At 41.1% G+C, this 21,993-nt stretch overlaps 1 protein-coding gene across 2 annotated transcripts in view; it reads left to right on the forward strand.

Moving 5' to 3' along the window:
* The window catches only part of Ccdc138 (coiled-coil domain containing 138), a 57,728-nt gene that overhangs the window by 16,224 nt on the left and 19,511 nt on the right, over positions 1-21,993 (forward strand). For both annotated transcript variants that reach the window (XM_036168044.1, XM_036168045.1), the window contains 6 exons: positions 383-541; positions 1,357-1,476; positions 9,078-9,155; positions 10,100-10,207; positions 14,147-14,308; positions 17,137-17,253. In XM_036168044.1, coding sequence (XP_036023937.1) covers positions 383-541; positions 1,357-1,476; positions 9,078-9,155; positions 10,100-10,207; positions 14,147-14,308; positions 17,137-17,253 — 744 coding nt within the window. The remainder of the gene's footprint in view (positions 1-382; positions 542-1,356; positions 1,477-9,077; positions 9,156-10,099; positions 10,208-14,146; positions 14,309-17,136; positions 17,254-21,993) is intronic.

The following is a 21,993-nucleotide window of genomic DNA, read 5'->3' on the forward strand; positions in this document are numbered from 1 at the left end:
TCGGCATGCTCATAGGCCAACCTGATCTAGGTAATCCCAAATTAAGACAGTCTGCCCAGGTAATTCTAGGTTGTGTCAAGTCAGCAGTTAAAACTAACTAGTTATAGGTTGTTTACATTTTAGGCTATTGTGATGATGTTGCTGTGATCATTTGTGTTTAAGTTTTGTATGAACATATGCTTTTATTTCTGTTGGAATGCTGGAGTCAGATGGTAACTATGTTTAACATTTTTTTGAGGAACTGCCAGACTGTTCCAGAGTGACCACACTATTTTACATTGGCAAAATCCATTTCATTAAAACAATATCAGGGGATTAAGGTGTAAATTGCAGAATTTGTGAACTAATTAAGAAAACCCACTTAAACTGTGTGTTTTGGTAGTGTGAAACTGCATCCCAGCAGAAATTTGCTGAAGAACTTCAGAAGCGGGAAGAGTTTTTAGCAGAACGAGAACAGCTGCTCTTCAGACATGAAACTGCCTTGAGCAAAATTAAGGGTGTTGAAGAAGAGGTTCAGACAAGATTTCAAATTTTAAAGGAGGTGATTATGCAGCATTGGATCAGAGAGTAATTCTTTTTCTTAGCTTCATTCATTATTACATTCTTGCCATATTTGCTTCTCTCCTCCTCCTTTTTGCACCCACTTATGCACACCTTATTTCCTTCTTTTTTATTGAAGATACTTTTCATATAGTATATGCTGATCATAGTTTGCTTCCCTCATTCCTCCCAGATCCTCCCTACCTCCCCACCCATCCAGCTCCATGTCTTTTTTTCTCTCTCTCTGTTTAGGAAACAAACAGGTAAATAAAAACAAGTAGAAAAAAAGAAAAAGCATGAGAAAAACAAACAAACAACAACAACAACAACAAAACCAGGAAGAGACACACACAAACACACATCACCCATAAAAACACAAACCCAGAAACCACACTGTGTAAGCAAAAGACCCGTTAGGTAAGAAAGGCCCAAAAAAGCATTGTGAGACAAAAACAATCTCTAAAAGCACCATCGAGTTCATTTTGTGCTGGCCATCCCCTGCTGCTTGTGGGGCCTGCCCTTAAGTGTGGTTTGTATATCCAGTGAGACCTCAAAAGAGAGAACCAACTTTTCCATTGTTTTACACCACACACACGCATACGCACACGCACACACGCACGCACGCACAATACCTCGTACCTATGCTTAAAGACATTGATTAGAGTTTTCACGATAGAAGAATTTCTAGTTTTTAGTTAATTTATGTTCAGTAGCATTTGATTTATTTTTTAAATGATTTTTGTGAGGATTTAACTCAGGGCCTTGGGTATGTTGGGCCCTAAGCTGTTATTTAGATCAGATTTCTCCCTCTTTTAGCAACATGGTACAGAAGTTGAACACTTAACGGAAGCGCTTAAGGAAAAGACTAAAGAGAGCAAGAGAATGAGGTCCTCATTTGATGCTCTGAGAGAGCTGAATGATAGCTTAAAAAAACAGGTAAGACCTACTTCATATATATTAGATGCTAATATTTAAGACTTGTATTTGGGAAATCTAAGTAAGCCTTAAAACATTTCAGCTAGAATTTTCTTAAATTTGTTAGCTTTATTATAAGATTCTTATAAACATAAATAAAATATTTATATTCTTGCTTTTTTTCATCTATTTTGACAAATAGCTGATATATTTGGCAATTAAAAATAGCTTTACTAGATTAACAGCAAGCCCAGGGACTGGAGAGATGGCTCAGTGGTTTTGAGCCCTTACTGTTCTTCCAGAGGCCTGAATTCAGCTCCTAGCATCAATATGTGTAATGAGAGGCTTTTCTGTGTCCTGCCCTGTCCTGCAGCAGGCTTCCAAATAATCACTCAGAGGCATATATTAATTGCAAATGCTTGACCATTAGCTCAGGCTTATTACTAACTAGCTTTACACTTAAAATTAACCTTTAATTCTTTTTTTTTTTTTTTAAAGATTTATTTATTTTATGTATGAGTGCTCTATTGACTTTATACCAGAAGAGGGCATCAGATCCCACTATAGATGGTTGTGAGCCACCATGTGGGTGCTGGGAATTGAACCCATGTCCTCTGGAAGAGCAGCCAGTGCTCTTAACCACTGAGCTATCTCTCCAGCCCCAAAATTAACCCATAATTCTTACCTATGTTTAGCCATGTGGCCAGGAACCTTTTCTCAGTGATGCATTCTCACCTTGCTTCCTCTGCATCTGGCTGGCGACTCCTGACTCCGCCCTTCCTCTTCCCAGAATTCGCCCTATTTATATTTCCTGCTGGGCTACTGCCTAATCAGTGTTTTATTAAACCAATTCCAGTGACAAATCTTTACAATGTACAAGAGCATTATCCCATAGCACACAGGAGGTTCACAACTGTCTGTAACTCTAGTTTTAGGGGATCTGATGCTGTCTTTGGCCTCCATAGGTACTGCATATTTTTGGTGCATAGACATTCATACAGGCAGAGCACCCATTGTCTTAGGGGTTTCTATTGCTGTGAAGAGACACCATGACCATGGCAACTCTTAGAAAGGAAAATATTTAACTGGGACTGGCTTACAGTTCAGAGGTTTAGTCCATTATCATCATGGTAGGAAGCATGGTGGCATAAGGCAGACATGATACTGCAGAGGTAGCTGATAGTTCTCCATCTGGATCCATAGGCAGCAGGAAGAGACAGTGAGCCACTAGGCCTGGCTTGAGCTTCTGAGATCTCAAAGCCCACCCCCTAGTGACACACTTCCTCTAACAAGGCCACACCTACTCCAATAAGGCCTCACCACCTAACAGTGCCACTCCCTATGGGCTTATGGGGGCCGTTTTCTTTCAAACCACCACATTCTACTCCCTGGCCCCCAGAGGCTTGTAGCCAGATCATAATGCAAAATGATAATTCAGTCCAACTTTAAAAGTCCCCTGTAACAGTCTCAAACCTGTAAAAGTCCAAATTCTTTTCTGATATTCATACAATTTTTTTTATTTTTTATTTTTTTTTTAGAGACAGGATTTCTCTGTGTAGCTTTGCGCCTTTCCTGGATCTCACACTGTAGACCAGGCTGGCCTTGAACTCACAGAGATCTGCCTGGCTCTGCCTCCCAAGTGCTGGGATTAAAGGCATGTGCCACCTCCCGCCCGCCCCAGGATTTTCTTTAACCTGTTTATCTCTGTGAACACAGGAGTTAGCTTCGTTCTAATTCCTAGTGCCCCTTTTCTCCTTGAATTGTACATTTTGTATTTTTCCTTGCTCAGCTTGCTCCTTTTCATTATGGATACTCATAAGAGTGAACACAAATAACCACACAAGAGAGTCAATACTAGGCTGTTTTAAAATTTCCCCTGCCAATGAACGTAATTAATCCAGAACTCTTCAATTTAACTTCAGGCATATTTTTTAGACAAGGGCAAAAAGCAGCCACATTTTTAGCCAAAATATCATAAGAATGGTCTCTAGGCCACTTACAAATATTTTTCTCTGAAACTTCGTAAGCCAGGACCCCACAGTTCATATCACCCTCAACACCTCTGTCTTCCATGCTTCTACTAGTATGGCCCATAAACTGCTTTTCTAATATAAAGTCCCAAAGCCCACATTCCTCCAAACTAAAGCATGGTCAGGTCTGTCACAGCAATACCCCAGTCCCAGGTACCAACTACTGTCTTAGGGTTTTTGCTTAGTTAGGTTATTGCTGTGAAGAGACACCATGACTATGGCAACTCTTATAAAGGAAAACAGTTAATTGGGGTGGGATTTACAGTTCAGGGGTTTAGTCCATTATTGTCATGGTGGGACATTATAAGCATGGTGCCGGAGAGGTAGCTGAGAGTACTTCATCTGGATTAGCAGGCAGCAGGAAGAAACTGAGCCAGTAGGTGGGGCTTGAGCATCTGGGACCTCAAAGCCCACCCCCTAGTGATATACTTGCTTCAACAAAGCCACACCTACTCCAGCAAGGCCACACCTCCTCATAGTGCTACTTCCTGTATGGCCATTGTTTTTCAAACCACCATACCTGTGTACTTATTTTTTTCTTTTTTAAAGCAAGCACAAGAAAAAACTTGGCAATTTGAGAACAAATCAACTTTTAGACATTGATTTAGGCTTAAAAACTTACTATAACTGTATACGACTACTAATTTAAACCTAGTATTTACTAAATGTTGGGCACTGTGCTAGACTTAAGCCGTTTTGCTCATAGTCTTTCTTGTGTATAAAATGGTACTATATTGTACAATAATACGTATGAGTTGTAATTATTGTCGATGCATAATCCTAAAATTGCTTAGCAGAAATGTTTTTGTGAGTTACAACTTCTTTTTTTTTCCCTTCTGTTAATTTTTTACCTAAAGAGTGAAGATGAGGGCATATGGGTGAAGACAGAAAAGGCTGATTATATGTACTGGCTTAGTTAGGGTTTCTATCACTGTGATTAAACAGCAAGACCAAAAGCAGCTTGGGAAGGAAGGGGTTTATTTCATCTTACAGTTGTAGATGTAATGAATTACATCTTACAGATCTTATGCTGTAGTCTAGCATGAAGGGAAGTCAGGGCAGGAACTTGAGGCAGAAGCCGAAGAGAGGTCATGGAGGGGTGCTGCTTACCCGCTGGTCTCCATGTCCTGCTCAGCCTGTTTCTTAGACTGTCCAGGACCATCTCCCAAGGGTGGCACTGCCCCCAGAAAACTGGGTCCATTTCATGTCAGTCACTGATCAAGAAAATGCCCCACAACTTGCGAGCAGGCAGGTCTATAGAGACATTTTCTCAGTAAAGATTCCCATTTCCCAGGTAAGTCTTGACTTGTATCAAGTTGACAAAACCAATCAGCACATGTATTTTGATTGGGAAGAAGTAGATGGAAAGAGACTGAGATAAACCTAGGAACGTACTGGGCATGGTGGTGCCCATGAGTCCCAGAACTCTAAGGACAAAAATGAAACAGAACTTAGTCACTTTAAAGTAGAGGGCTGAGAAACTGTGTAGATTTCATTCATTCATTCATTCATTCATTCATTCACTTAGTTTTGAGACGGGTTCACTGTGTATCTCTGGCTGGCCTAGAATTTGCTGTGTAGGCCAAGATGGCCTCAAACTCACAGAGACCCACCTGTCTTTGCTTCCTGAGTGCTGGGATTAAAAGTGATGCCTTTAAATTTAATATGCTCAATAAAGCAGAAAAAAACGAGATTGAGAACTTCCTTAAATTGTGGACCACGGGACAGGTGACATGGCTCTGTTGAAGGTGCTTGCTTTCAAGCCCAAAGACCTGAGCTTGATTCCTGAGACCCACATGTGGAAGGAGAACGAACTCCCACAAGTTGCCCTCTGACCTCCACATGTGTGCTCCCTACTATACAGCAAATAAGTAAAAGTCATTTCTAAAAATATGGACTGTAAAAAGGACTTAAATTGAAATTCTAAAACTTTAAAGAACAATTGCAGTTAAGAACTTCTGCCTAAAAAGTGAATGTGAGTGTAGAGAGTGCTCGCCAAGTGTTCTCAAGGTCCTAGATTTCAGTATTAGAGGTTGGGAGGGAAATTAAAAACAAGAAGGAATGGTAGTAAGAACAGATGAGAAGCAGCAGAAGGTAGGTGTGGTTAGGGAGCTGGAGCACAGTTTATTAAGAAGTTTCCAGATTGAAGCATTGAATGAAGAAAGAATGAACAATCCAGAAAAGACTCATGTGGGTTTTAGCTTGCTTTCTATCACTGTGATAAAACATTGACCAAAAGTAGCCTGGGGAGGAAAGGGTTTATTTCATCTTACAACTTTCACGTCACACTCTATCACTGATAAAAATCAGGCCAGAGGGGCTGGAGAGATGGCTCAGAGGTTAAGAGCACCGACTATTCTTCCAGAGGTCCTGAGTTCAATTCCCAGCACCCACATGGTGGCTCACAGCCATCTGTAATGAGATCTGGCACCTTCTTCTGTGTACATCATAAATAAATAAACCTTAAAAGAATAAAAAAAGAAAAAATCAGGCCAGAAAGTCAAGCTGGAACAGGGGGCAGGACCAAGAGGAAACATCGGTGCTGGCTGTGGGAGAGCGAGAGAGGTGTCCTTAAGTGCCTTAACAATAGCCATCTACACAATTTTGGTGGCTTTTGAAATTAAATTGATCTAAGAGTTCCTAAGAAACTTTCTTTTCCAGTAAAAGAGACCATAGGTGTTTCCTGAGGAGCACTGGATAGGATTGAAGGCTGATTAGATAAAAACAGTCTCAAGAACTGCAAGGAAGTTAAGGTATACTTTTAAAAAAAGATTTCTTTCTTTTAATTTTATGTGCATGGGTGTTTTTCATGTTCATGTATGTCTGTGCACTCTGTGCATGCAATACCCAAGAAGACCAGAAGAAGGCGCTGGACACTCTGGAACTGGGGTTAACAGACAGTTGTTAGCTGCCCTGTTGGGAACTGAGCCCAGGTCCTCTGTAAGAACAAGTACTCTTAAACACTGAGCCATCTCTGCAGCCCCCAAATTATAAGCAGAGTCATAATCTTGAGAGGTTCTCAAGAAGTTAGGTTTATGGTAGGAAACAGTGTTAGTCAGAGGTCACCAATGCTGTGGCCTTAAGCATGGTTCTCTGCTACTTTAACATTCTTTCTTGAAATAGCTCTGTAAAGTGAATATCGTTTCTGTGCCAGCAAATCTGCACAGCAAATGTTAGCTGTATCAACAGTTTTGACTCTGAGCTAGCGAGAACTTCAACCAGACTCTAAATTAGGGTTTCCTGTCTGTTATCGTGACCCTTACTTGTGTCTGTCCTTTCTGCCTCAGTTTTCCTGTCAGACTTTATCCCCTCAATCTTCAGGGCTACTGATGGCCAAAGGCTCATCTTCTGGAACTTCTGCACTGCTGGATAGGGATATAGACCCCTCTATCCTGTGATGGTAGCGCTCTACCTGTCTGATCTAAGGGAGCAAAAGAAGCCTACGGATCTTCAAAACGAGTGGAATAGTAATCTAGAAAAGAGCATGTGTCTTCTGATGTCAACCCTTATAAACAGGAGGCCTGCAGCAGATTGTTAGGAATAATTTAAGAATTACTAAGAGGTTTTCTGTAGCCCGATAATAGGTTTCTCTGACAATGCAGTAAGCTAGATCAAGCTGAGTTGAAAAAGTAAAAGAGCAGGTTTATTTGAGCAAAGCACTTCTTGGGTTAGTTCTCCAGTCCCAGAGATTGAGGCAGGAGAAATCACATGCCCAAACTAGAGCACGAGCTTATATACCCTGTAGGCGAGGGGTGATGACATGTCTCCCACAAGCTGGGTTTTAGTCGGAGTATGGTAAAAAACTGAACACTTTAGGTGGTGACTTAGGCTGCTGGCAACTTCAGGTGAGGAGCTGCCGCAGCTGTCAAGAAAGCAGAACTGGGCTTTTGGCATCTTTTCTTTGTTGGAGATTCTCTGAGAGGTTTGGAGAGAGACAGAGAGATGGGGCTTCTCAGACCATGCAGGACAGCTGGAGGTTCCAATTGAACAATTACTACCAAAAAAAAAATTAGTGGAACTTTTTTGTACTGTGAGGTGCTTGGAAACCCTATGCTATAAAACATTAAAGCTTCTGGGGATGTATAGCTCAGTGGTAGAGCACCTGCCTGGAATCACAGACACCCCCCCCCCAAAAAAAAAGGGCTGGGGAGATGGCTCAGTGGGTAAGCGCAGGTACTGTTCTTTCGGAGGATCCAGGTTCAATTCCCAGCACCTACATGACAACTCACAACTCTCTGGAACTCCAGTTCCAGGGGACCCGACACCCTCACACAGACATACATGCAGACAAAATACCAGTGCACATAAAATGAAAATAAATTAATTTAGAAAAAAGCAAACTGGGGAGGAAAGGGTTTATTTGGCTTGTGTTTCCACATCACTGTTAATCACTGAAGGAAGTCAGGACAGGACAGGAACTCAAACAGTCAGGAACCTGGAGGCAGGAGCTGATACAGAGGCCATGAAAGGGTGATGCTTACTGGCTGGCTCCCCATGGTTTGCTCAGCCTGCTTGCTTGCTTGCTTTCTTTCCTTCTTTCATTCATTCTTTCTTCCTTCCTTCCTTCCTTCCTTCCTTTCTTTCTTTCTTTTTTTTTCTTTGAGCTGAGGATCGAACCCTGGGCCTTGCGCTTGCTAGGCAGGTGTTCTACCACTGAGCTAAATCCCCAACCCTCAGCCTGCTTTCTTATAGAACCCAGGACCACCAGTCCAGGGTCAGCATCACCTACAATGGGCTGGGTTTCCCCCCATCAATCGCTTATTAAGAAAATGCCTACAGGCTTACCTGTAGCCCACTCTTATGGAGACATTTTCCCAGTGGAGACTTCCTCCTCTCAGATGACTCTAGTTGTGTCACATTAACATAAAACTGGCCAGTGCAAGGTCCATAAAAATTATACTTCCACAGGGCTGGGGATTTAGCTCAGTGGTAGAGCGCTTGCCTAGCAAACACAAGGCCCTGGGTTCGATCCTCAGCTCCACCTATAAAAAAAAAAATTTATACTTCCAAAACATTTCCCATTAGGCTTTTCAGATCTTAGGCATTATCTTTGTTACTTTTCCTGTTGCTGTGATAAAATACCTAACAAAGTCAGCCAAAGGGAGGAAGATGTGTTTGGGCTCACAGTTTGAGGATACGGTCCATCAGGGTAGGAAAGTCTTGTGGTAGGAGCTTGAGGAGGCGGCTGAAGACCTTGCATCTGTAATCAAGAAGCAAGGAGAACTGAATGCCTGTGCTCAGCTAGCATCTGCTTTTTTATGTAGTCTAGGACCCAAGCTCTCAGAATAGTAAGTCTTCCCACCCCACTTAACCTAATCAAGAGAATCCATCGGAGGCATACTGGAAGACTCGTGGGGATGATTACAGATTGTTGATAGTCAACACTAGCCATCAGAGGAGTTTTGCAGATTTTTCATAAAATGTAAAATTTCCTAGATACTATTAATGTCTTAGAATGAAATGGGGATTTTTGGCTGTTTTGTTATACTGCTCAGTTAAATATCTGGTAAGATTAGATAGTATATTGAGAAATTCTTCATAGCAAAATAGTTTAAAATGTCTGTTGAAATATGTAATTTCCCCTTTCCTTAGCTAAATGAAGTAAGTGAAGAAAACAGGAAGATGGAGATTCAGGCCAAAAGAGTTCAAGCTCGTTTAGATAACCTGCAGGTAAGTTGCCTGCTTTTCTTCCATGAGTTCTGTTTTTGTAATTTTTTTTTAGGGCATATGTCTGTAGCTGGAATTTTTCTGGTCCTGCCTGGCCCACAGTCAGGACAAATCTCTCTCAACCGCCAGTCCCACAGCCGCTCAGACCCAACCAAGTAAACACACAGAGAGACTTATATTGCTTACAGACTATACGGCCGTGGCAGGCTTCTTGTTATCTACTTGTTCTATCTTAAATTAACCCATTTCTATTAATCTATACTTTGCCACCTGGCTTGTGGCTTACCGGTACCTTACATCTCGCTTGTCATGGCGGTGGCTGGCAGTGTCTCCCTGACTTAGCCTTCCTGTTCCCATAATTCTCCTCTCTCCTTCTCCTGCCTATACTTCCTGCCTGGCTACTGGCCAATCAGTATTTTATTTATTAATCAAATCAGAGCAACACATTTAACATTCAGAACATCCCACAGCATATGTCTGTGTATGAGTGACTGTATACCATGTGTGTGCAGTTTTACATAGAGGCCAGAAGAGGGTATTGGAGTTCCTGGAGCTGGAATTACAGGCATCTGTGAACTTCCCAATTGATGTCTATTTTCCAAGAGCAGTACCTTCTCTTAACTGCTGAGACACCTCTCTAGTCCCCGTCATAATTTTGAATTAGTTATTTTATGCATTTGAGTATTTTGTCTGCATGTATGTATGTGCACCGTGTACATGCTCAGTGCCCATGGAAGTCAGAAGAGGGCATTGTATCCCATGGAACTAGAGTTGAGAGATGGTTGTGAGCCACCATGTGTTTGCTGGGAATTGAACCCTGGTCCTCTGGAAGAGTAGCCGGTGCTCTTAACTGCTGAGCCAGCTCTTTAGCCCTTTCTTGAACTTTTAATGATTTGCTTGCTTTTTATAAGATTGTTCCTTAATTCCTGACTGTGTGTCATTGGCAGAGGAAGTATGAGTTCTTGACAGTACAGAAGCTAAAAGGAGATTGCCATGCTGCTCCTGAAATGAAAAGTTTAAAACAAGAAAAAGTACCAGTTTCAAAACCTTTCAAGGTATGATGTGACTAAAATTCCTAAAATTCCTCTAGTGGAGAGCCAAGAAATTTTCTTTTATCCTTTAATCATTTTTCTTTCTATTTTAAGCAAAATATATTTTTTGAAATAATTCATCTTTATTATTTTGCAGAGAAGTATGTGGAATATTTATATATATATATATAAAACAAAGTATTTCAGCGCTGTTTTAGTTATAGTGACATGGACTAGTCACAGGGCTCTTTAAGGTTACCTGTTGTTAATAAAGTTATTTTCCTATCAAAATCATACCCATCTATATAGCTTTTTTTTTTTTTTATCAACTTACTTGATTTGCTCAACAGATTTATTTTAGTTCACTGTTTTGTGGCCTGTTAGGTTCTTTTCCTTGTCAGCTTGACACAAGTTAGAATCATCTAGAAAAAGAGACTCTTACTAGGGGACTTTCCTTACCGGAGTACCTGTAGGCCAGTCTGTGGCATTTTTTAAATTGCTGATTGCTATGGGAGGGTCTACTCTACTGTGAGGTGCCACCCTTAGGCGGGTGGTCCTGGATGGTATAAGGAAGCAGACTGAAGAAGCCATGGGAAGCAAGCTAGTGAACAGCACTTCTCTGTGGTTTCTGCTTCAGGTCCTGTGTCTAGGTTCCAGCCTTGAGTCCCTGTGTAGTCTAGTTTTGGCTGAAATGTACATGAGTCCTCCTGCCTCCACCTCGTGAATGTTGGTATTGCAGGGATGAACCACTGCACCTGGCTTGTCTTTGTATATTTTATTTTATTTATTTTGCAGTAGGGTCACAGGTAGCCTAGGCTGACTTTGAACTCATTCTGTAGCTGAGAATGACCTTAAACTTCTGATCCTCCTGCCTCCACCTCCTGAATTCTGGGATGATAGACATAGGCTATCACACCTGTCTTCTGCAGTGCTGGAGACTGAACTTCCTGTGATTTAGACAAAAGACAAATTTCCAGCTGAGCTACATCCCTAGCCCTGGCTTTGCACATTTAAAAAAGAATAATTACGCCTAGCATACTTCATAATTTAATAATTAATTATTGTGAGGAATAGTGAATTAAATCAACCAAAACTATGCTTTGAAGGTATCATTGTCAAGCAAAATACAGAGACGGGGCTGGAGAGGTGACTCAAAGGGAAAGTGTCTGCAGGGTATTCATACAAGCATGAAAACTAGGGTTCTAATCCCCCAAAGCCCTTGTAAAGGCATAAAAGGCTATATCAGTTTAGCTGATGGCCTCTAATTCCCCACTAAGAAGAGACAGGGTTCCCCAGAGCAAGCTGTCTAAGGAGACCAGCATATCTGTGAGCTCTGGGTTTGATGAGAGACCCTAACATAATGAATATTGTATAAGAGCCATGTAGAATGATTCATGGTATCAACCTCTGACTTCAATAGGCATATACTCCCATACCGTGTGAAAACATGCATATACACATATTCATACCACACAGATGAAAACTGGGAAAACAAAAATATAGAGACAGGAACTTTTATTTGGCGATAGTAAGATTGTACTCCAAGACACGTGCACAGGTCAGCCTTTGGCATAACTGGAGATTAAAGCAAAGTTTGGGAATTTTATTGTGAGAAAGACAGTTACCAGTTATTCTGAAACAAAGTTCGTTGGAACTTGGGAGTGCTGCAAGCTCTGGTCATCAAATAGCAATGTTTCTTTGTAAAACTAAGGCACATAGTTGACAGTTGTTAAGTAAAAATAGTCAAAAATAGGGCAGACCATTTTGTTAGATTGACTCAGAAATAGTTTTTGGAGTAGGATCTATTTGTGTTCATGGGGAATGGCAGGAAGGATTCTGTTTTTTGTTTTTTGGGGTTTTTTGCTGGTTTGTTTTTGTTTTTTATTTTATTTATTTATTATCATTGTTTGATTTTGTTTTTCAAGACGGTTTCTCTATGTAGCCCTGGCCGTCCTTGAACTTGCTCTGTAGACCAGGCTGGCCTCAGACTCAGAGATCCACCTGCCTCTGCCTCCTTAATGCTGGGGTCAAAGGCATGTACCACCACTGCCTGGCTTGTTTTTATTTTTTGAGGTAGATCTCATGTAGCCTAGATAGACCTTAAACTTGCTCGATAGATAGATGGATGGATGGATGGATAGATGGAGCGAGGGAGGGATGGATATTCACATGTCTATATTACGTGAAGGGATGTATTAGTGTGGCTTATAGGCTGTGATGCCAGCAGTCCAGCAGTGGCTATCTCCAGATGGGAAGGCTGAGAAGCTGATAGTTGCTCTGTCTAGGAGGCAGCAGTCCTGATCTTGTGCTAGAGTCCTAGAGAGCTGCTGGTCTTAAGTCTACATTGGAATCTATAAGAAGGAGGCTTTAATACCAGTGAAGGAAGGCCTCAGCAGCAGGACAGATGAACCTGACAGAGAGAGTGAGGGCAAGCAGGCAGAAGCAAAGCTTCCTCGTCCCATGTCCTTTTGTTTTGGCTGTCACCAGGGGTGACCCAGACTTACAGTGTAAGATCCATTACTTCAAATGGGCCACTCAAGAAAAGCCCTCCCAGGTGTACCCAGCTTGGGTTTTCATGTATTTTTATTTTTTATGGGGCCAAGCACAGGTCACACACTTGCTAGACAAGTGTTCTGTTCTTGAGTTATATCCCAGATGTTTGTCTTACTGCTTTTCCCCCTATTTTGGTAGGCTCCCAGAGAATAAGGTTTCCAGGGGCAAAAATGCACATCATGTTTATATCAGGTTGTTTAGGGAATTGTTAAGTCTGTATTGTTAGACTTTTTTTTTTTTTTTTTTTTAGATAGGCTGGTTCAAGCTGTTGATTTAAAGCCATCTTTTACATTTTTTGTGTTATCAATTGTTTTATCAATAATTTTAATGACAATTACTTAAAAAAATATTTTCAGCCAGGCATGGTGGCACACACCTTTAATCCCAGCACTCGGGAGGCAGAGGCAGGAGGATCTCTGTGAGATCAAGGTTAATGTTGTCTACAGAGTAAGTTCCAGAACAACCAAGGCCACACAGAGAAACCCTATCTCAAAACAACAACAACAACAACAACAAACCAAGAGCAAAACAAAAATAAATTTTTTTTCTTGGTTTGGAGATAGAGTCTCACTGTGTATGTAACCCAGTTTTTCCTCAAACTCGTTACCTTATTGCTTGTTTTCTTTAGTGCTGAGATGGGGTTATAGTCTAGGGCCACTATAATATAGCCACTGAAAATTTTTATTATAGCAGTAAAGTATACTTTTATTTCCTGTGGTGATATTGTGTTCCCCAAAATATTGTGCACCCTAATAAACTTATCTGGGGTCAGAGAACAGAACAGCCACTAGATATAGAGGCCAGAAAATGGTGGTACACACGCCTTTAATCCTATCACTTGAGAGGCAGAGATCCATTTGGATCTCTGTGAGTTTAAGGCCACACTGGGAATAGCCAGGCATGGTGACTCACGCCTTTAATCCCAAGAAGTGAGGGCAGAAAGCAGAAAGGTATATAAGGCGTGAAAACCAGGAACTAAGGTTGGTTAAGCTTTTAGGCTTTTGAGTAGCAGTTCAGCTGAGATCCATTTGGATGAGGACTCAGAAGCTTCCAGTCTGAGGAAATAGGATCAGCTAAGGAATTGGTGAGGTGAGGTGACTGTGGCTTGTTCTGCTTCTCTGATCTTCCAGCAATCACCCCAATACCTGGCTCCAGGTTTGTTTTTATTAATATGACCTTTTAGGATTCGTGCTACATTTCCTTATTATGATGAATTTACTTGTCTTATCTAAGCAAGCATTTAATGTTCTTAATAAGATAGGCAATATTTGATTTGGAATTTATTTTAAGTAAACACCCAAATACTTGTCTAAAAATAATTTAAGAAAATTATTTAAATTATTCTATAATATTCTTGTTTTTATGAGGTTTTCAACTGAAGTCATGTTTGATTTAATGTTTGATCAATAGACAGCACTCAATGGACAATTATATGAACTGTTAATTGTTTTCATGGACTGGATCTCAGACCACCATCTTAACAAAGTGGAGCCTGAAGAACCTGGTGTGAATGGTGAAAAACCATCACTTAAACCTTCCCAGAGAAGTGACATTCAAGAGAAGTGTGTGAAGGTTGGTTTTTAAGATTTGCTTCTCTTTGTTTTATGTGTGTAAGTGTTTTGTTTGTATGCATGTAAGTATCATCCGTGTGCCTGGTGTCTGTAGAGGCCAGAAGAGGGTGTTGGATCTTCTGGACTGGACTTACAGAAGGTTGTGAGCCAGTGATGGTGCTTCGAACCTAACCTGGGTCCTTTGTAAAAGCAGCAGGTGCTTCAAACCACTAAGTCGTTTCTCCAGCCCCCAAGGTTTTGTTCTGTTTTTAATTTGAATACATGAAGAGATTAAGTAAGAAAAAGCTTTTGGCATTTTTACTTATTTTTATTTTAGTTTAGTTTTTAAAGATTACATCTATTTATTTAATTGGGGGAGGGGGTACACACCACTACACATGCATGAAAGTCAGATAACAACTTTCTCTCTCAATCAGTTCTCTCCTCCCACTGTGTGGATCCTAAGAATGGAGCTCAGGTTCTCAGGCTTAGTGGCAGGCTCCTTTACCCACTAAGCCATCTCACTGGCTCTGGCCTTTTTATTTTTTTAAATTAGATTCATATATTTTATTTTATGTGAGAGTATTTTGCCTGCCTGTATGTTTGTGTACCACATGCGTATATGCTACCTGCAGAGATCAGAAGAGTGTTTTGGATTCTCTAGAACAGTGGTTCTCAACCTCTGGGTGGAGACCCCTTCGTGAGTATGTGTGTGTGTGTGTGTATGCAGGTGGGTGGATGGGTCAGATGACCCTTTTACAGGGGTTGCCTAAGACCATTGGAAAACATAGACAATTTCGTTACAATTCATAACAGTAGTGAAATTACAGATGTGAAGTAGCAACAAAATAATGTTGTGGTTGGGGGTCACCAGAGCATGAGGAACTGTATTAAAGGGTCGCAGCATTAGGAAGGCTGAGGACCACTGCTCTAGAACTAGAGTTACATACAGATGGCTGTGAACCACTGCATGATGCTGGGAATTGAATCCCAGTCCTCTGCAAAAGCAAGTCATGCCCTTAACCACTGAGCCATCTCTCCAACCCCAACTTCTGACATGTTTGTAAGTGAAAATCTTGAAAGTATTTTTGTTTTGTGAGGCAGGTTCTCAGTGTGTAACTTAGGTTGTCCTTAAATTCACTCTGTAGTTGAGGATGGTGTTAAATTTAGGATTCTCTTGCCACTGCCTCATTTCTGAGATTATAAATGTGTGTTTCTATATCTGACTTAGAAGCATTTTTGCTAGAAATTTGTCTAAACCAGCACTTTTTAACATTCATTTCAGACCTCAATATTAATTCATACTAAATTTGAAAGGTTTATTTTATGTGTATGCATGCTTTTCCTACATATATGTATGTGTGCTGCATGCATGCAGTGCCCAAGGAGCTACAAGACTGTTGTAGCCACTGTGGGGTTCTGGGAACTAAACCCTTGGCCTCTGCAAGGGCAGAAAGGACTCTTAACCACTGAGCCATCTCTCCAGCTCCTGTATGTACATTTAATTTTTCTTTATTTTGAGTGTTGTTAGGGATTAAACCCAGGGCCTAAGCAGGTACTGCAATGCATCTGTAGTTTTCTTAATTTGATGGGAGTTAGTTTTTTTAAAGTAGAGACATGACCTTAATCAAGTGCTTAAAAGTGCCAAATGGTCATCTCTTCAGTGATGTGAATAGTTCTTCCTACATACAGCCATAGATTTGAAACCTATTGGTATAATTCTTTTTTTTAATTGGATTTGGGGATTAAGGATGAAAATCTCTGCTTTGTGGGTTCTTATCATCAAAGGGAAATATTTCCTAATGCCAATATCAGTGCTCAAGATTTGTAACTCGTATGAAAGGTCTTTCGAGACTGACAGTATAAAAACTTTGAGGAAACGACAGGTTTTGTTTGTTATTTTCAGGAATAATTTCATGATTATTAAGTAGTCCAGGATTTTGAGTAAATTATATTCATCTTTTTTTTTTTTTTTTTTAATCTTTAACTACAAAGGTCCTTCAAAATGTCTTTTGTGCTAGGTAGAACAATGGCTGCAGAAATGCTACCATTCTGCCCTTTGGAACCTGTAACCATGACAAAAGGAATGAAAGTTGCCAGTCAGCTGTCCTTGAAACAGGGAGGTTTCCCAGGGTTTCCAGGCTGTTCAGCATACTGAGTCTTTAAGCTGGAAAAGAAGAATTAGATTAGGCTGAATACTCAGTGTATCGTTGCTGGCATTGAAGATGGGCCAACCGTGGAAATGAGCAATGGGAAGAAGACAGTTCTGGAGGCTGCCCGCAGCTCAGTCAGCATAGATCTCAATGCCCAAACTGTGGAGAACTGAGCTCAGCTTGCAACTTGACTGAGTAAGGGGTGACTCTTCCCCTGAGCCTCCAGAAACATGTACAGGGTGGTAGGCATCTTAATCTTGACCAGCTGAGACCTACCTCAGACTAAGTGTTGTTTAAGCATGCTTTGTGATACTTTATTATAGCTATAATAGGACTTATTTTATTTAGAATTTTTTGTTTGTTTTTTCAAGACAGGGTTTCTCTGTGTAGCTTTGGAGCTTGTCCTGGATCTCGCTCTGTAGACCAGGCTGGCCTCGAACTCACAGAGATCTGCCTCCCAAGTTCTGGGATTAAAGGCGTGTGCCATCACTGCCCAGCTTAACTTCATATTTTTAAAGATGTTTGTTCCCTATCCCAAATTAATCTGCATATTCAGTGCATTATCCACATTTCAACTGGCTTCTTTGTAGAAGTGGATAGACCAATCCTAAAAGTTGTTTAGTTCATTTTTAGAAAACCATGGCATTTAATTTCAGATATCTAAATATGCGGTGCTTTTGTTTCCCATCTCCTTCAGCTTCTGCCTCTGATGACAGAGCAGCTCCAGTGGATGCCATTTGTGAACGCCAAACTGCACGAGCCATTTATAAAGTTTATTTATTGGTCTGTAAGGCAGCTGGATGCTGGAACACAGGTACTGACTCATCAGAATCTATCTACTGGTAGACTCTACTTAGGATCAGTTCTCTTGGTTATGTTCACAGAAAAAGAAAAGTACACCATGTGTGCAGTCTGTCCTTTTGATTGAGAGCAGTCTTCTCTATAGAATACCGTCCTAAGGTGTTGATAGGGATTGTATTCAGCTTGTATACCAATGTCACGTGATGAGTCTTTCAGCATTGGAATGTAACCATCTTTTCACTCATAGCTTTGTGTTCTTGTGTCATCATTGCATAATTTTTGCATACAATTCATGTGTGGACTCTTAATTATATTTTTTAACTATTTGAGTTTTTGAGTGATTTTTATCTGTTAAATTTTGTTGTCTATATGTTTATGGTGATAACATGTGTCTTAGTTTCTGTTGCTGTGAAGAGACACCATGACCATGGCAACTCTTATAAAGGAAAACATTTTAACTGAAGTGGTGGCTTACAGTTATAGGGTTCAGTCCATTATCATCATGGTGGGGAGCATGGTGGTGTGCAGGCAGACATGGTGCTAGAGAAGTAGCTGAAAGTCCTACATCTTACAGGCAGCAGGAAGTTGTCTGAGACACTGACCAGTATCTTGAGCATAGGAAACCTCAAAGCCCACCCCCACAGTGACACACTTCCTCTAACAAGGCCATACCCACTCCAACAAAGCCACACCTCCTAATAGTGCCACTAACTTGAGATTATGGGGGGCCAATTACATTCAAACTACCACAGCATATAGACATATAATTAATTAATAAGGAATATTGGTCTTTGGTTTTTGTGTTTTGAACCTTGTCTGGTTTTATATCTATGTGATTTATAAAAACTGAAATCATCTCATCCTTTATATTTCTAAGAGGTTATTAGGTGGTATAGTTAGGGTTTCTATTGCTCTGAAAAGACATCATGACCACAGCAACTCTTAGAAAGGAAAACATTTATTTAGGGCCCGCGTACAGTTTAGAGGTTTAGTCCATTATCATCATGGTGAGAAGTATGGTAGCATGCAGGCAGACATGGTGCTGGAGAGGGAGCTGAGAGTTCTACATCTGCAGGCAGCAGCAGGAGACTGTGTGCCACTCTGAGGGTAGCTTGAACATAGAAGACCTCAAAGCCCACCTGCACAGTGACACACTTCAATAAGGCCACACCTCCTAATAGTGCCACTCCCTGAGCCAAGGATTCAAACGTAAGTCTATGGAGGCCATTCCTATTCAAACCACCACAGGTGAATAGTATGAATTCTTTAAATATTTGATAGTGTGATGCACAGTTCTAATTACTCTTAATAATAAAACCCCAGAGTCAAATATCGGGGTAAAAGCTGAAAGATCAGAGAAGTAAAGGAGCAGCCATGGTCATCTCTTACCTTTCCAACCTCTCAGAATGGAAAGGGGCGAGCTCCTGTCTCCGCCACGCCATATCACTTCCTGTCTCCTGTCTGTACAGATCTCCATGGTTAACTAGTGGCTAGTTCCACCCTCTGATCTTCAGGCAAGCTTTATTTGTCAGAACACAAAATATCACAACAGATAGTGTTCAGGATAGTACTAGACATTTTATTCTTTTTTTTTTTTTTTAAATTTTCTCTCTTCTTTTTATATGAATGTTTGCTTCCATGTATGTCAATGTACCATGTGTGTGCAGTGTCCACAGAGGCGAAGATCATTGCATAGCCTGGAACTGGAATTACAAAGGGTTGTGAGTTGCTATGTGGGTGCTGGGAACTGAACTAGCTCCTTTGCAAAACCAGTAAGTGCTCTTAACCACTAAGCCATCTCTCTAGCCCTGAGATTTATTTGAGGGAAAGTTTTAAATTATGAATTCAATTTTTCTTAAAATTTTTATTATGTTTCTCTCTTTCTTCCTCCCTCCACCTCTCTCTCTCTCTCTCTCTCTCTCTCTCTCTCTCTCTCTCTCTCTCTCTCTCTCTGTGTGTGTGTGTGTGTGTGTGTGTGTGTGTGTATTTGTGTATCCGTGTGTCCTTGTGTCATGTAGAGGTCAAAGGACAGCTTTGAGGACAACTTCTACCATGTGGGTCCTAAAGATTAAACTCTGCTTGACAAGTTTGGCAGCAGAGGCTGAACCATCTCACAGCCCCAGGTCAGATTTTCCTTGGAGTTACCAGGTTGTTCTGATTTTTGTAACTTCTGGTAGTTTTTTGTTTTTGTTTTTGTTTTCTTCTTCAAGACAGGGTTTCTCTGTGTACCTTTGCGCCTTTCCTGGAACTCACTCTGTAGACCAGGCTGGCCTCGAACTCACAGAGATCCGCCTGTCTCTGCCTTCCGAGTGCTGGGATTAAAGGCGTGTGCCACCACTATCCAGCTACTTCTGGTAGTTTTTGAGAAAGTGAACAAGGCTTTTAGAACAAATGCCCCTCTGAGCGATCTTGTAAGCCCTCCACCTTTTTGAGACAGGGTCTGTCACTGAATGTGGAACTCACTGATTGGTTAAAATGGCTGTCTAGTGGTGCCCAAGGATCTGCCTATGTCTGCTGCCCCACAAGTGCCCCAATACTGGGGTTACAGATGGGAGTGCTGGAGATTCATCTGAGGTTCTTATGCTTGTACAGCAGGCTCTTTGCCACCTGAGGCATCTCCCTTATCTCCCATATTTTGATGTGTCACACTTTCATTTACATGTAAAAAAATTTGTTTTAGTTTTATTTCTGTGCATGTATGTGTGTCTGTGTGTGGGTTTGAACTAGACAAGGGTGTCAGAGCCCCTGGACCTGGAGTTAGAAGCAGTTTGGCTTCCTGGCTGAGGTGCTGGCATCTGAACTGCAGTCCTCTGCAAGAGCAGCAAACACTCATGGCTGCTGTGCCGTCTCTCCAGTCCCTTTGGTCACATTTCCTTACTAGTTTTTAATTCCATGAGAACTTGGTTTTCGCTGTGTGTATCATTTAGAAGTTTGTTTTAGTTCTTCCTGGTTTTGTTTTGCTGATGTGGCTGTATTGTTGAAGTCGTTCTGTTGTTGAGTGGAGTGTTTTCTAAATGTTAACTGGTGGTATTTATAAGTTCTGTATCCTCACTGATACTTTGTCTAGTTCTATCAGTAGTTGAGGGTAGCATATTCAAGTTATGTTATAGCTTGGACATTTGTGTCGCATCATCTGTTTTTGTCTCACATTAGATAATTAACCTAAAGTTTTTTTAGGAATACGATTTATTTATTCTTATTTTATGTACATTGGTGTTTTGCTTGCATTAATATCTGTGTGAGGGGGTCAGATCTTGGAGTTACAGACAGTTGTTAGCTGCCAAGTGAGAATTGAACCTGGGTCCTCTGGAAGAGCAGTCAGTGTTCTTAACTGCTGAGCCATCTCTCCAGCCCCATAACCTAAAAATTTTTATGTGTGTGAGTGTACATATGCCCCACTTACATGCAGTGCCCCTGGAGATCAGAAGAGGGTCTCTGACTCCCTGGAGTTGGAGTTAGAGACAGTTGTAAACTGCCATGTGGCGCTGGAAACCCAGCCTGGGTGCTGTTCAAGAGCAGGCAGTGCTCTTAACAGCCAAGCCACCTCTCCAGCCTGTTTTATACTTTACAACTTGGTTGGTTGGTGAATATACATTTAGGATTATTGTGCTTTCTTGGTATAGTGACCCTGTTTTATTATGCAATTTCCTTTTTCTTTAAAAAATTTCTGTTTTGTTTTTTGAGACATTGTTTCTCTGTGTGACAACTCTGACTGTCCTGGAACTGGCTTTGTAGACCAGGCTGCCCTCGAACTCACAGAGATCCGCCTGCCTCTGCCTCCCGAGTGCTGGGATCAATGGTATGCACCACCGCTATTCAGTTTAAAATTTTTTTTGAATGATCCAAGTTTTAATTATTTTAGGCTTAAAAATAGAAACAGTCTGCATGCTATTAAAAATGTATGCTTTTCCTCAGGAACACTAAAACCTTATTTACAGTGCATTTAAATCAGATTGCATTGCCCATGCCGCTCACTGCCCCATCACCTGCTATCCCAAGTCTCAGAATGTCTGTGTCTAGTTTGGAGTGTACAGATGTGTTCTCCACATTGCAGTATCAATGCTGAGCTTAGAGTCAGTTTACAAATCCTCATGAAGATGTGGAAAATCATTACGAGAATCAGTGAATAGTGCTGGAAGAATTGAGTCACAACACAGAAACTTTTAAGTTATTTCCAAGTCTAGCTTAAGCGTTCTCATTTTCGGTAGTTTGAAACGGTTTCCTTCCGTTGGAGTCATAACAAGTCCCTAGAAGGTCACCAGATGCCATGTCATTCTAGAGATGCCTTATTCTGTACCGTTATTTCTGTTGTTGAAATGTATCCCGTGAGAATTTTCCATGATTCTGACCCAGTCTTTTCTTCTTTTGAAATTGTTAAGTTTTCAGAGTCACTGGGGGTATTTATAGTGAGACTGAGCTGAAAACACGGAGAAGTTAGTCATTTGATAAGCAAACACTTCTTCATCCTTGCCCAGGGGCAGTCTTATCGAGGTCTGGTCTGAGGCTGGAGCGGAACCTCAGTTCCTGGGAACCTGGCTTTTCCTCCATGAAGACACTGGAGTTATCCGTTCCCAGGCCACTGTGTGCTCAGTCTGTACTGCACTTGAGATACCCTGTGTCCCTTTGTGCAACATTGCTGGGTTACCTTCCTGCTGACATCATCTTTTCGTCAGGGCCTCTGAGAAAACCTTGGGTTGGCCTGGCTCCCAACAGAGAAAAAGGGTGAACTCAGAGTCCAACTGTCTTCTGTTGA

Source organism: Onychomys torridus, chromosome 18 (assembly GCF_903995425.1).
Source record: "Onychomys torridus chromosome 18, mOncTor1.1, whole genome shotgun sequence".
In the NCBI taxonomy this organism is placed as follows: Eukaryota; Metazoa; Chordata; class Mammalia; order Rodentia; family Cricetidae; genus Onychomys; species Onychomys torridus.